Raw genomic sequence first — 15,548 nt, 5'->3', positions numbered from 1 at the left:
CAGTCCTGTACCCTGTGTAGTCCTGTTCCTTGTGTAGTCCTGTTGCCTGTGTAGACCTGTACTCTGTGTAGTCCTGTTCCCTGTGTAGTCCTGTACTCTGTGCAGTCCTGTTGCCTGTGTAGTCCTTTTCCCTTTGTAGTTCTCTCCCCTCCTCCTCTCTCTTCTCTTTTATTTGTTCCTCCTCTATCACCTCCTCCTCTTCCTTTCTCTCCACTTCTCAGTTCTCATGTTACTCACCCTCCCTATTTCTTATGTGGAGGAATACCCTGGGTGCTAGCATATCATTTAAAATACAGCACATACCAAAAAAACTACTTACTCAGTTGTTTTTATGAAGTAACTGCATTATATACAGTAAGAGTGTAGTAAAATATCTGTTTTAGAGAAGCAGTGTGGTAAAGTACAGTATCTTTTGTTTAATAGAGATGTAGTAAAGTATGACTTTATGGTAGTGATCTATTAAAGTATGTTTTATACAGTAATGATGCATTAAATTATGTTTTGTACAGTAGAGATGCATTACAATTTGTTTAAGCATGTTTTGTACAGTAGAGATGTAGTAAAATAGGTTTTGTATGGTATAGATGTAGTAAAATAGGTTTTGTATGGTATAGATGTAGTAAAATAGGCGTTGTATGGTATAGATGTAGTAAAATAGGTGTTGTATGGTATAGATGTAGTAAAATAGGTGTTGTATGGTATAGATGTAGTAAAATAGGTTTTGTATGGTATAGATGTAGTAAAATAGGTTTTGTATGGTATAGATGTAGTAAAATAGGTGTTGTATGGTATAGATGTAGTAAAATAGGTTTTGTATGGTATAGATGTAGTAAAATAGGTGTTGTATGGTAGAGATGTAGTAAAATGGATTTTGTATGATAGAGATATAGTATAATAGGTTTTGTATGATAGAGATATAGTATAATGGATTTTGTATGATAGAGATATAGTATAATAGGTTTTGTATGATAGAGATATAGTATAATGGATTTTGTATGATAGAGATATAGTATAATAGGTTTTGTATGATAGAGATATAGTATAATGGATTTTGTATGATAGAGATATAGTATAATAGGTTTTGTATGATAGAGATATAGTATAATAGGTTTTGTATGATAGAGATATAGTATAATAGGTTTTGTATGATAGAGATATAGTATAATGGATTTTGTATGATAGAGATATAGTATAATGGATTTTGTATGATAGAGATATAGTATAATGGATTTTGTATGATAGAGATATAGTATAATAGGTGTTGTATGGTAGAGATGTAGCAAAATGGATTTTGTATGATAGAGATATAGTATAATGGATTTTGTATGATAGAGATATAGTATAATGGATTTTGTATGATAGAGATATAGTATAATGGATTTTGTATGATAGAGATATAGTATAATGGATTTTGTATGATAGAGATATAGTATAATAGGTGTTGTATGGTAGAGATGTAGCAAAATGGATTTTGTATGATAGAGATATAGTATAATGGATTTTGTATGATAGAGATATAGTATAATAGGTGTTGTATGGTATAGATGTAGTATAATAGGTGTTGTATGGTATAGATGTAGTATAATAGGTTTTGTATGGTGGTTGGAAAGAACCATGGCAAGCAACCCCCCCCCCTTCAGACTGCTCCCCTTCCTAATCAGACCCAAACAGTGGAGGCTATCTGACTCCAGGGAACAACCCTCCTCCCCACTCTAACATACACTATTCATCTATAGACAAAACCTGCAATGCAGTGGATCTAAGGAGCGATCCAGGTAGGGAATGGGGAAGGAGGAGGTGTTGGGGAGGTGAGGGGCTTTAGAAGCAGGAGGGGGAAATGATGCACAGCAAAGGTGAGAGGCTCATTTTTTTCGGCTCAGATTTACACTTCTTTATTAGATAAATGTTTTTTTTGCTCCCAGAAGGTGTGTTTGTGTGTGTTGGGTGCGGGGGGGGGGGGGGGGGGGGGTAGACAGAGAGGAAGAGAGAGGAGACTCCAGAGGGAGGCATTCTTTAGAATGGCTCATTATTGTTATATCTCTGGGCCAAGCATTGTGATTGTTGGCTGTGCTATCTTCATTCTCTCTCACTCTCCGTTCTCTTTCACATTTTTATGCTGATTGTATAATTATAGCATTATTGCTGTCGGAGACAAGAGAAAAATAATTTTTTCATTAAACATCATAATAAATGAACGTTCTGGGAAGAAGACACTCTAAGAGAACATCCTTCTCTCTGTGTCCCCATGTCCTGATCAATATTCTAGTCAGGGGATATTTAAATCTTAACCAAAGTAGGCTGGACAACTGCTGGTTCTACGTTCTACCTGATAATGAATAATGAACTGGTGTGTTTCTGATTAAATGCTTCAGAACTAGCTGGAGTGTTCTGATCTGATTAGAAACAATGACCTGTGTATATACGGATCCCGTAATGTAAGGTGATGACATTGAATTTCATAAACACTTTATAACTGTGACGAAGTTTGACGTCACCCTGCATCTACCCTGCACCTACAGTAGGCCCAGAATTACTCTCCATTATAACCAGGTCTCTCAGCACAGGTGGTGTCCCTGACTATTTTAAGTCAGCATTTGTTCAGCCTCTCCTTAAAAAACCTCAACTTGACTTGTTTTTAATAACTACAGGCCAATTTCCAAGTTGCCCTTCTTATGCAACATTTTTGAGAGAGTTGTAGCAAAGCAACTTTTACAGGTGGTGGAACACAATCTTATTTTTGAAAAATTCCAGTCAGGCTTTCGTCAGAAATACAGAATTGAAACTGCTCTTGTAAAGGTTACAAATGACTTGTTGTTTACTCAGGAGAATGTTCAATCTTGTTGTTACAGGATCTTAGTGCAGCTTTCGACACTACAGACCACAATCGTATCTGTCAAATAGAGCATTTGTAGTGTCCATTAACAATTATATAGTGAGGGATTTCTTTTTTTATCCCCTGCTTATTTTGTATGTTTGCCCACTGACAAAGAAATTATCAGTCTATTATTTTAATGGTAGGTTTATTTGAACAGTAAGAGACAGAATAACAACAAAAAAATATAGAAAAACGCATGTAAAAAATATATAAATTGATTTGCATTTTAATGAGTGATAAGTATTCGACCCCTCTGCAAAACATCACTTAGTACTTGGTGGCAAAACCCTTGTTGGCAATCACAGAGGTCAGACGTTTCTTGTAGTTTGCCACCAGGTTTGCACACATCTCAGGAGGGATTTTGTCCCACTCCTCTTTGCAGATCTTCTCCAAGTCATAAAGGTTTTTTTTTCCCTCACTGTATGTCTGTACAGGACTACAAGGTTACATCCTGGGGCCAATCCTGTTCTCTGTATATTCTTCCATTAGGTAGTATAATTCATCAGCATGACATTCCTTTTCATTGTTATGCAGGTGATATGCATCTGTATTTGTCGGTTGTGTGTTCAAGTTGTGTGTTCTGCATAATTGTGTTGAAGACAATATTACTGGATGTCCAATCATTTTCTTAATTTAAACACTGATAAAACCGAAGTTTTAATTATTGTACCTCCATCTATTTCGGAAGACGTTTGGTTGGCTCTAGGATCTCTAGCAAAAAATATTGCCTGTGGCCAGAAATCTGGGAATTTTCTTTGATCCAGTTTGAATATTTGAATATAACACAAAAAAATTGTGCAGTCACGCTTTTACCAACTTAGAAACATTGCCAAAATAAGATCAGTTTTATCTTTTGAGGACATTGAGAAAATTATACATGCTTTCATTTCATATCGCCTAGACTACTGTAATGCTTTGTTTACATGCTTTAGCAATAGGACCCTTGGTAAACTCCAAGTTGTACAGAATTCAGCTGTCAGACTCCTTACAAGGTAATCAAAGTCTCATATAACCCCAGTGTTGGCAGCTCTACACTGGTTACCGGTGAATATCAGAGTAGATTTTAAAAGCATGACTTTTTTGTTCATTCTTTTTACTTCCTTTATGTTTAAAAAAATATAATTGTACTAGAAATGTTCTATACAAATATTATTATTATTATTATTAAGTTATTATTTGTATTATTATTACAAGGTTTTCTTCATGCCAAGAAAAGTGTTTTATTCCCAAAAGTCTAGATTTAATGGCAGAATATGAAATATTGCTGCTTTTAGAGTAATGTTATGCATTGCCATGGGTACCTGATGAACAGAAGTTTTAGCTTTAACTCCGAAATTGATAGAAGATTTAAAAAATGTCACAACTAATTAATTACTTCTGATACTGATTTGGCTAACTATCTAGACATTGAATAGATGAATAGATACCTAGCCTGCCACAACCTGTCTAGTTCAATTTAACATTTTTGAATGTCATGTATTTTTCTGGGATAGTCATCTTGCTTAGTGCCCAGATTTAGGATGTCTTTTTTTCTCAGTTTTTTGATCTCTTCATAAGACCCTCCCTTGAAACACAGAAGGCAGCAAAAGTGGAATCAAACACACAAAAATCCCATTTGACACGCTGTGCCACTGCTACAAGCCCAGGCAGTATCTCCTTCACACTGTCAGGGTACGTATCTCCTTCACACTGTCAGGGTACGTATCTCCTTCACACTGTCAGGGTATGTATCTCCTTCACACTGTCAGGGTATGTATCTTCTACATAGTGGTTCTCACGGATCAGGCTAATCTAGACGATGGATGGTCAAGAAAATGTAATGAGACAGAATGTCCTTCTTTCTAGTAAATCCCATCTCCTTCATGATGACTTCGTGATGACTCTCTCTCACACAGACACACATCCACACACACACACCTGTCTCGCTTGTGTTTCTTCCCACTCTTTTTTTTCTTCTCTCTGCGGGAAGGAGAGGAGCTGTCGAACCTGTAAGAGAGATGGGGAGAGAAAGACAGCTCAGAGGGAGGGAGAGAGAAAGACAGCTCAGAAGGAGGGAGAGATAGAGAGGGAGAGAGAGAGAGAAAGACAGCTCAGAGGGAGGGAGAGAGAAAGACAGCTCAGAAGGAGGGAGAGATAGAAAGGGAGAAAGAGAGAGAAAGACAGATCAGAGGAAGGGAGAGATGGACAAAGAGAGACAGCTCAGAGAGAGGGAGGGATGGAGAGGGAGAGAGAAAGACAGCTCAGAGGGAGGGAGAAAGACGATGGAGCTTATCAGGAGACAAGGATAGAGAGAGAAAGAGAGACTGAGAAAGACAGCTCAAGGAGAGAGAGATGAAGGGATAAAAAGACAGAGGGACAGAGAGACAGAGGGACAAAAAGACAGATGGGACAGAGAGACAGAGAGACAAAGAGACCGATGGGACAGAGAGACAGAGGGACAGAGAGACAGAGGGACAAAAAGACCGATGGGACAGAGAGACAGAGGGACAAAGAGACCGATGGGACAGAGAGACAGAGGGACAAAGAGACAGAGGGACAAAAAGACAGAGGGACAGAGAGACAGAGGGACAAAAAGACCGATGGGACAGAGAGACAGAGGGACAAAGAGACCGATGGGACAGAGAGACAGAGGGACAAAGAGACAGAGGGACAAAAAGACCGATGGGACAGAGAGACAGAGGGACAAAGAGACCGATGGGACAAAGAGACAGAGGGACAAAGAGACAGAGGGACAAAAAGACCGATGGGACAGAGAGACAGAGAGACAGAGGGACAAAGAGACATCTGAAGAGAAAGAAGAGCATTTTTACATAATCAAGCTGGTCCAATTGGAGCAAGGTCCACCTCTAACCTTGCCGTTATTAACTATATATTAGCGCCAGTCATGAATGATTTCTTCAGAACATAATTTGTACTCACTTGGAAAACAATGTTCGCCTTCCATCATGGTCAAAACAATGACCACAGCCTTCCATTGTGGTCAAAACAATGACCACAGCCTTCTATTGTGGTCAAAACAATGACCATAGCCGTCCATCATGGTCAAAACAATGACACTATGACCATAGCCTTCCAATGTGGTCAAAACAATGACCACAACCTTCCACTATGGGCAAAACAATGACCACAGCCTTTCATCATGGTCAAAACAATGACCATAGCCTTCCATCATGGTCAAAACAATGACACAATGACCATAGCCTTCCATCATGGTCAAACCTGCTGTTCTATTCTCTGTATTCCTTTTGTTACTATGTTCTCTATTAGCTGTGACCAGTGCTCCACACCAAGTCTCCTGGAAAGAGTTTAGGTTTCTGTGCGTTTAAATTAATCAGTGTCCATCTCTTTATTTCTCTCACTCTTTCTCTCTGTTCCTAGCTCCTCCTATCTCTCTACATTTCTCTCTCTCTTCCTCTCCTGTCTTTTGCGCTCTCTGTCTTCCATTCTTTTTCATCCTCCAAAGCTCACACTCTTTTGCTGACCCAGACAGAATGTAAAGATGAAACAGCCATAAATCCTGTTTGGGTACCTGTCTGCATCTTATCTTTATCTGCCCTCACATCAGTTTCCAGACTCCCTTTTTGGGTTTGAATGTTTTTCTCCACAACAGCATGAATAGTTCATCATTGGATTTATAACAAGTTCCTAACAAGCTCCTCTAGAGAGCACACCCACCGACTTCTTCTGCGGCCTGATTTCTTCTTCTTTCTCTTCTTTGGCCGGGGAGACGGTGAGCTGCTGGATTTCCTCTTCGTTCTTTGGTAGATAGGAGACACAAAAAAGGGGTTAGATATTAAGAAACATTTCTTTGTTATTACAATAATCTCCAATCACAATGTTCTGTAAATAGTCTGAGTTAAATCAATAGTACATTGGACATATACAGTATCTCACAAAAGTGAGTACACCCCTCACATTTATGCAAAAATTTTATTAGATCTTTTCATGTGACAACACTGAAGAAATGACACTTTGCTACAATGTAAAGTAGTGAGTTGTACAGCTTGTATAACAGTGTAAATTTGCTGTCCCCTCAAAATAACTCAACACACAGGAATTAATGTCTAAACCGCTGGCAACAAAAGTGAGTACACCCCTAAGTGAAAATGTCCAAATTGGGCCCAATTAGCCATTTTCCCTCCCCGGTGTCATGCGACTCGTTAGTGTTACAAGGTCTCAGGTGTGAATGGGGAGCAGGTGTGTTAAATTTGGTGTCATCGCTCCCTCATACTGGTCACTGGAAGTTCAACATGGCACCTCATGGCAAAGGACTCTCTGAGGATCTGAAAAAATAATTGTTGCTCTACATAAAGATGGCCTATGCTATAAGAAGATTGCCAAGACCCTGAAACTGAGCTGAAGCACGGTGGCCAAGACCATACAGTGGTTTAACAGGACAGGTTTCACTCTGAACAGGCCTCGCCATGGTTTTGCCGTGCTCAGAGTCATATCCAGAGGTTGTCTTTGGGAAATAGACATATGAGTGCTGATAGCATTGCTGCCGAGGTTGAAGGGTTGGGGGGTCAGCCTGTCAGTGCTCAGACCTTGTGTGGTTGTATGACAGTGTGTGTGTGTGTGTGTGTGTGTGTGTATGTAGGACAGTATGTGTGAGATTTCTGCATGCCACTGAGATGGGCAGAGGGCACACCTATAGGTCATGGGCATAACATAGGTACTCTCCATTCCTCTGAAGTTGGTAGTCCCACCCAATGGACTACATTAAAACAATGATGGTGTCCATGCTAAAGCTGGGCCACTACAGGCCTCTACTGATCTCCATGTTCCATACCTATAACTATCTTTATCATAGTAATCTGCCTGCCAGTCCTCGTCCTCATGGTAACCTTCAGCAAGGGCGGGGTCTGTCTGCTCCTCACCATGCTCTTCATGCACCATGTACTTGACCCTGCGGGCAACACACAGATCAGGGGTCAGAGGGCATTCACAGACACAACCAGATTTCAACCGTGTCTGTCTGTAATTTCTTGTTGACCAGAAAATCAGAGAGTATTAATTTACACATGAACCCACCTACAAAATCAGATAGTATAAACAAATTAACACGAGTGTGGAATCAGAGAGTATTCATTTACACATGAACCCACCTACAAAATCAGATAGTATAAACAAATTAACAAGACTGTGAAATCAGACAGTATTAGAACATTGACTAGAACACTTGAAAGCTGATAAACCACAGATGTAATCACTACTAAAGAATGAGCTGTGGGTGGGTGGGTGGGGTATGGGAATCCATGTGGACGTTTGTAATGTCTGTGGCATGTCAATCAAACATAATAAACATTTGATAACACATGGAGGGTCAAAGTTCACTGGAAGCAGCCAATAGGAGAACAAAGTGGCTGCATCCAGGCAGGAACGACAAGAGCTGTAGAACACTTCAGGACGAGGGACTTGCTAAAGCCTCAGAATGCTTCAACCAATACACACTGTTTTCACAACATGGTGGAACAAACCAATAAGGTGGAACAAACCAAAGCTTGCCATTGTCATGGTGGAACCAAATCAATTGTTAGAACACAAATCTAAAAACGGATCTATGTTCAAAAACTCTTGTCAGAGTACAAATTATGTTGGAATCTAACCTACGTTTCTCTGAAGGTGACTGACATCTCTGCAATCCAGTTAAGTGATGGAGGTGTTTGTATCAAAGTTGAGGAAAATAGACGCCCTGACGGTTCTACATCCAAGTTTAGAACACAGCGGCCAGGTTCATGATTGACCCCAGTCACCCACTACCCCAAACATGATTCTCCACAGGTGGAGGGCAGGTGCATATCAAATGGGCTGCCACCTGAACAGCACCCATCCCCGTTTAATGGCACTCAGTCTGCCCAGAATATACTAAAAAGGCCATGCTAGCCACATCTAGCCACCTCCTAACTGGCTAATAAAACAGCACTACGCAACTCCCAAAATTCTGCCCATCTCCCTACACCAAGAGAGATGCAAATACAATCTAGATGGAGCTGTACATCTGTAAAAGTGCATCTAAACTGTAAATGACAGTAAATAATGGCATGAAATACCTCTTACCCGTCCCTATATGTTGTCTACCACAAGCAGAGCCAAGTACAATTTGGGGAAAATAGGCAGAATCCAATTATGATTCTTGCACGATTCTTGGATATTTGCATGGTAGATGAGTTTCAACAACCATGTTCTAACAGGTGTCTCACACCAGAGCGGTAGGAACAGTTAGCTGTGCTTGGAATAATGAATTACAGATTATCTCCTCTCCTTCTCAACTCTCTGTCTTATTGTTGGTTCTGGAAGGTGATGTAACTCCTACGGTAAAGAGGGTCCCTCCACCCATAATGAAAATGTGTCCCTGTGTCTCATGATGTTTACTGGTGCCATGAAGTCTCTCTAATCCAGCTGTTTTTTCTTGGTCTGGCTCCTGGGACATGGGTGCTTGGTCTGGGACATGGGTTCTTGGTCTGGGACATGGGTTCTTGGTCTGGGACATGGGTGCTTGGTCTGGGACATAGGTTCTTGGTCTGGGACATGGGTCCTTGGTCTGGGTCCTGGGCATAGTTGGGCACAGTTAATCAAAAAATCTACTTTGTTAACCATTAATCTGTTCACCAAAAAGTTCACTTTGAAAACTGTTAATCAGTTAAATCATAAAAAATTTACCATAAGTTAGTGATAAACGTTGAAATTCATTTTTATTAGAATTATTATTATTTTCTCTAAAACACCTAAAAATATAAAAATATAAAATAAGCCTTTTTGGTATTTTTAAGGGCTTGCATTAGATATATTTTTAACTGTATGTGATAGAAGCTTGCAGTTTTTGTCTTTGGATTCCTGACGTCCTGAAATTACATTACATTAATCTGTTTCTAGGCGAGGCAAAGTGACATTGAAGATAATATATTTTTGGAAGGTCTCACCCCTGCAAAACAATGAATAGCCAATCAATTTCACAGATATAAGAGAGTAATTCTTTGTTGGCCAATCACAGATGATGTTTACAACATACAAATAGCTCATACAACCTCAATCCAAGACAACCTCAACCCTAGACAGCCTCAACCCCAAACTTCAATCCAAGCCAACCAGATAGACAGACAGACCGAGCAATAAATACTGTGCCTTGCAAAAATATTAAATCTCCATACCATTACAAATAGTATATTAAAATGTCATTTTGTATGATATTTTACATATATTTCATAACATAAATCTAATGTCAACTTAAAATAATAGATTTTCAGCGCTTAGATATAAAACAACAAACAGAACAAAATGTTTGTGTACTAGTTGATATTCAGTAATACTAGAGAATTGGCCAGTTTGAACCCTTGTCCTAGAGCCCTGTAGTTAGACAGATAAATGAATGGATGACTGGTGTTTAATGAATTGTGGAGGCGACCAATGAGGTTGTTTTTGGATCCAGGCTTCAGGCCAGTGTCCACGCCACATTGATCCATCTCAGCTGGAACTGTAAAGGCATTTAAGGTCCGGTTCAGTTGCTCTGAAAAGACTTACACACTGTCTGCATTCCCTGGTATTACAGGCTAAAATCAATACACGAAGATAGAAGCAACTCTTAGAAAGGAAGTTCAAGACTGGGGGGGGGGGGGTCAATCCAGATCAGACATAACATCCTCTGAGAGTGGAAGGATCCGGATCCAAGTGACAGAAAGAAACAAACTGCTACCACCACACCAGCCCGGTTCTCTATCCCCATGGAAACCACAGGAGAAGTAATAAAGCAACCCCTAATTTCATTTCAATTATGGCTGAAATATGACAACTGACATAACATGCATGTCCCTTTCTCTAAGACATTAGCTCAGTGTGTGCACACGCGCGCGCCAAAGCTTTCTTGAGCTTTGAATGCAGCAGCGGGGGAGGAGGACTGTGATAGCGCCTTAGGAACGCGCCCTGTTTCACCTCTCAGAGAACATGCCTCAGGAACGAGCCTCATTCTGAAAGAGACCATTTCTACCTGTCTGTCTCGCTGCAGTGCTTTATTCCACTCCTCAGCATGACAAAATCATCTACTTCTGCCATCCTGCATTCCTGCCTGCTTCTCTCTCTCTCTCTTTCTCTGCTTCTATCTCGCCTTAAAGTCAATTAGCGGGCACATGTCAGTTCACAATTTAGGTGACAGGAAAAGCCATGGGCAGACTGTCATTAGTCAGACTTTGGGACATATTAGGTGCGAACATGGATTCACGCTGGTAAGTCCAACCAATCCATCTGACTCAGGGCTTCATTGTCAGAATCATGAACCTTCCCTTCAAAGCCTAAATCACAGTCCACAGACACGGAAACGCACCAGCCAGGCTTCCCCCTGAGGACTGACACCACTGTCCCTGGGAGCATTCACTTCTCCAAGTGCTCCAATTGGAGAGGTTCTGGTACGCTCCGGCTCCGGTGCTTCGTCCATTCACCAACTGTAAGCCACACTCCAACGGCACTGAGAAACAGGATGAAAGCCGACGGACCGATATCCTACAACACCGCTGGTAACGGACCATGGCGGTTCTCCCGAACACACCCCGCCTGCTGAATCCTGCGTCGCACCAACACCAACCTTCGCAGAAAGCCGTCAGAGGCAGCCAACAGGGCCAGCCCCGCCCCTGCACAGCTGCAGGGACAATGGACAAATAATTTGCTCTCCTTTCACTTGTGATACTGAACAGTGGGACTTGTGATACTTAACAGTGGTACTTGTGATACTGAACAGTGGTACTTGTGATACTGAACAGTGGTACTTGTGATACTGAACAGTGGGACTTGTGATACTGAACAGTGGGACTTGTGATACTGAACAGTGGGACTTGTGTTACAGAACAGTGGGACTTGTGATACTGAACAGTGGGACTTGTGTTACAGAACAGTGGGACTTGTGATACTGAACAGTGGGACTTGTGTTACAGAACAGTGGGACTTGTGATACTGAACAGTGGTACTTGTGATACTGAACAGTGGTACTTGTGATACTGAACAGTGGGACTTGTGATACTGAACAGTGGTACTTGTGATACTGAACAGTGGTACTTGTGATACTGAACAGTGGGACTTGTGATACTGAACAGTGGGACTTGTGATACTGAACAGTGGTACTTGTGATACTGAACAGTGGGACTTGTGATACTGAACAGTGGGACTTGTGATACTGAACAGTGGGACTTGTGATACTGAACAGTGGGACTTGTGATACTGAACAGTGGTACTTGTGATACTGAACAGTGGGACTTGTGATACTGAACAGTGGGACTTGTGATACTGAACAGTGGGACTTACGGTGGTCGTGTGTGGGCTCCTTCTCTTGTGATCACTCCTTCTTTCTCCATCAGCATCTGTCTGAAGGTGCCGACTTTCTGCCTGATCTCCTCCTCGGAGTACCTAAAGGACAGCGGAGGTGGGAGAGAAAAGATTTAGTTACTATAGAAACATCACACCCATTCGGTTTAGCAACAATACACCTGGTCACTATAGAAACAGCACATCCAGACACTATAGCAACAACACACCCAGTCACCAAAGAAACAACACACCCAGTCGGATGGTAGGCTGGCATTGGTGCCAAATGGATGAGTTCTGGTGAGTTACAGGCCACTGTGTCACGAGACACTGTGACATAGCGGTCATGTGTGTCCCCCAAACTTTAGAAACATTTTGACACAGCGGTCACGGGTGTGTCCCAGATGTTAGAGGCACTGTGACACAGCGGTCATGGGTGTGACAGATGTTAGAGACACTATGACATAGCGGTCCTGGGTGTGTCCCAGATGTTAAAGACACTGTGACATAGCAGTCATGGGTGTGTCCCAGATGTTAAAGGCACTGTGACATAGCGGTCATGGGTGTGACAGATGTTAGAGACTCTGTGACATAGCGGTCATGGGTGTGTCCCAGATGTTAGAGACTCTGTGACATAGCGGTCATGAGTGTGTCCCAGATGTTAGAGACACTGTGACATAGCGGTCATGAGTGTGTCCCAGATGTTAGAGACACTGTGACATAGCGGTCATGAGTGTGTCCCAGATGTTAGAGACACTGTGACATTGCGGTCATGGGTGTGTCTCAGACCTCAGAGACACTGTGGGGGAGAAGATGACTGTCCGGGAACATGTAACGTTTCCCATAGAACGGCCTAATTGACACAAATATGATACGTGGTGCCAGATTCAGATGCAGTTACAGCCCTTCCCTCAGGATTGACTGTGTTTGCGTTCGTGTGAACAGGAGCAACTGAGATGATTCACAGTGTGTGAGTGAGAGCGCTTTGCTTCACTAGCTCTGAGATAAATCTCCAACACCCCAGCGTCCTGGGTTTCTGCACTCCTATTCGGAGTGCAGAAACCCACCAATCACACTGAAACCTCTTGGCCAACCCCCTGTTGTACCCACCAATCACATTCAATTCTGCTAGCCATTTTTATCCATTACCCAGTAAGCTTATCTCCATTCGCTAGAATCCTGTGGACTCGTACAATGAGAGGGCATAAAATTACAGACAGAGCAACTGAAGGCGAGCGGTCTCGACTGGCTAAATTGGTAGAGAGTTCAGCATCAAGCCCCCCCCCCCCCCCCACCACCACCACTCATCAGTAAGCCTAAATGAGATGAGTCTGTAAAATGGTGTAAAGTGATTCCCCTTCTGTTATCAGGTTACAACCAATCAGAGAATCAACCCAGTTCTGCCGGTTCAATGGCAAGGTACTGGCAACGTGTGAGTCGCCAGTCAGGCTGAACACTGACTGGGTAGGTTTTGATGCCAGTGATTGACAGCACCTGTCCAGGTCAATACTGAAATAAAAGACTGCAGCCTGAACCAAACCAAACCAATCACTGTAACAGTAGCTGCTGGTCCATACCACCCCAGACAAGCTCTAGGCTGTCAGTGCCACGATAGAAGGTTACGGTAGTGGTCTGGTTCTGGGTCTAAGTCTGTTGTGTGTCTGTGTGTGTCAGTGTGTGTGGAAACATAGAGGAGGGCTGCTGAACAGACAGACCAAGTGTTTTATATCCTCCTCTTTCTCCTTCTCCTCCTCCTCTCCCCCTTCCCTTTGATGTCTTCCATCTCCTCTTACTTTTCTCCATGTCTTCCACCTTCTCCTCTTATTCCAGTTCCTCCCCCTAGTCTTTCTCCACCCCCCCCATCTCCTCTTCCATGTCATATCTCTCCTATGGTTTTGCTGTGCAGCCAAGCACACAGCCAGCATGTCCTCCATTCACCCTGATTGGTCTACGCTGCGGGATGGTCTGAAGGGATTGGTTAACCGCGGGCAGTGGGCGTACGCTTCACAGGGTGTGTAATGTCTGTCATTTTATGGCATCACTGGGGTAGATGCTGATGCGCTAGAGCTCTTGTTCCTTGAAATCCTCATTATTGGCCAATGAATCAGTCTTGCGTAAACATAACGAGTGACACGTGCCCACTGTGCGAAAGACGGACTCTCTGGCCCATCTGCCTCTGGACACTGAGCCTGTCTCACTCGCAGATCCACTGACCAGGCCCTGGACTGGCCTGCAGAGGAAGACTCAGTTGTACATTCTACTGTCTCGTCGTTCCCTCTTCCTGACAAACACAAAGCGCTGTGGTTTATAAGCCCGACCTTTCAACAAAAAAGGGTTATCTAAATGTTAGCTACGTATGTAGAATGTTCAACTGAACAACTGGAAAATATTAGAACACTGGTAATATAACAGTTTATTAATGTGATTTATCTATCTAAATGACAGAGCATTTGAGTCACAGGAAACAGAGGGATCAAATTAAGATCCAATACCAGTAAAGATGTTCCGCAGAGATGGGCACTTAAATAGCCAAGCTGGCCAGAACGATTCAGTCCTGACTCAAACACACAAAATAAATCTCTTTTTCAGGTCTCCTAAATGTGCAATTGCTTTTTGAGTTACATTAGAGTGGTAAAAATCTATTCTGGACTCAAAATCAATGTGCATAAATGGTGATGTATTGAGCATTTGTCACAGGCTGTTGTCAACAGGCAGCCCCACTTCACCTTTTGGAGCTTCACTGTTAATTAGTGCAACTGTGGGAGGAAAGGTCACTGATGTACACAACACAAGACACACACGCGCAAACAATCTGCTACAGTCTGCCCTACAACTGGTGGCCTCGGATGGAGATTTCAGAGGAAGAGACACAGTAAGCCTTAGACATTTAAATGCTTTTTCAAATTTATGTGAAACTGAGCATGAACATTATCCAAAAACACACAGTCACAGTGACAAATCAGGACATTATCCTCAACATTCATAGGCACAGGGACCCATCAGGACATTATCCTCAGCATTCAAAGGCACAGGGACCCATTTGGACATAATCGTCAACATGCAAAGGCACAGGGAACCATCGGGACATTATCCTCAACATGCAAAGGCACAGGGAACCATCGGGACATTATCCTCAACATGCAAAGGCACAGGGAACCATCGGGACATTATCCTCAACATGCAAAGGCACAGGGAACCATCGGGACATTATCCTCAACATGCAAAGGCACAGCGACTTGAAAGTGGTCACTTTTACATTCATATATATTGGCATATTTTAAAATATCAGTGTACAGGCCCTACAACACTTATATTTATAATATTTAAGATTTATTTATACTGTCCATATTCCCATTTCTACATTATTTGAAATTGCTCCATTTTCCCA

The 15,548-nt window shown here is 42.1% G+C and overlaps 1 protein-coding gene across 2 annotated transcripts in view; it reads right to left on the bottom strand.

Annotated features, from left to right (window-relative positions):
* Positions 1-15,548, bottom strand: part of srrm3 (serine/arginine repetitive matrix 3) — an 87,808-nt gene that overhangs the window by 11,965 nt on the left and 60,295 nt on the right. For both annotated transcript variants that reach the window (XM_029121284.2, XM_029121285.2), the window contains exons 3-6: positions 12,161-12,262; positions 7,665-7,781; positions 6,551-6,631; positions 4,793-4,861 (exon numbers count right to left, since the gene is read on the bottom strand). In XM_029121284.2, coding sequence (XP_028977117.1) covers positions 4,793-4,861; positions 6,551-6,631; positions 7,665-7,781; positions 12,161-12,262 — 369 coding nt within the window. The remainder of the gene's footprint in view (positions 1-4,792; positions 4,862-6,550; positions 6,632-7,664; positions 7,782-12,160; positions 12,263-15,548) is intronic.

Source organism: Esox lucius, chromosome 7, assembly GCF_011004845.1.
Source record: "Esox lucius isolate fEsoLuc1 chromosome 7, fEsoLuc1.pri, whole genome shotgun sequence".
NCBI lineage: Eukaryota > Metazoa > Chordata > Actinopteri > Esociformes > Esocidae > Esox > Esox lucius.
Note: the sequence above shows the minus strand (reverse complement) of the source record. Positions and strands in the feature narration are given on the sequence as shown.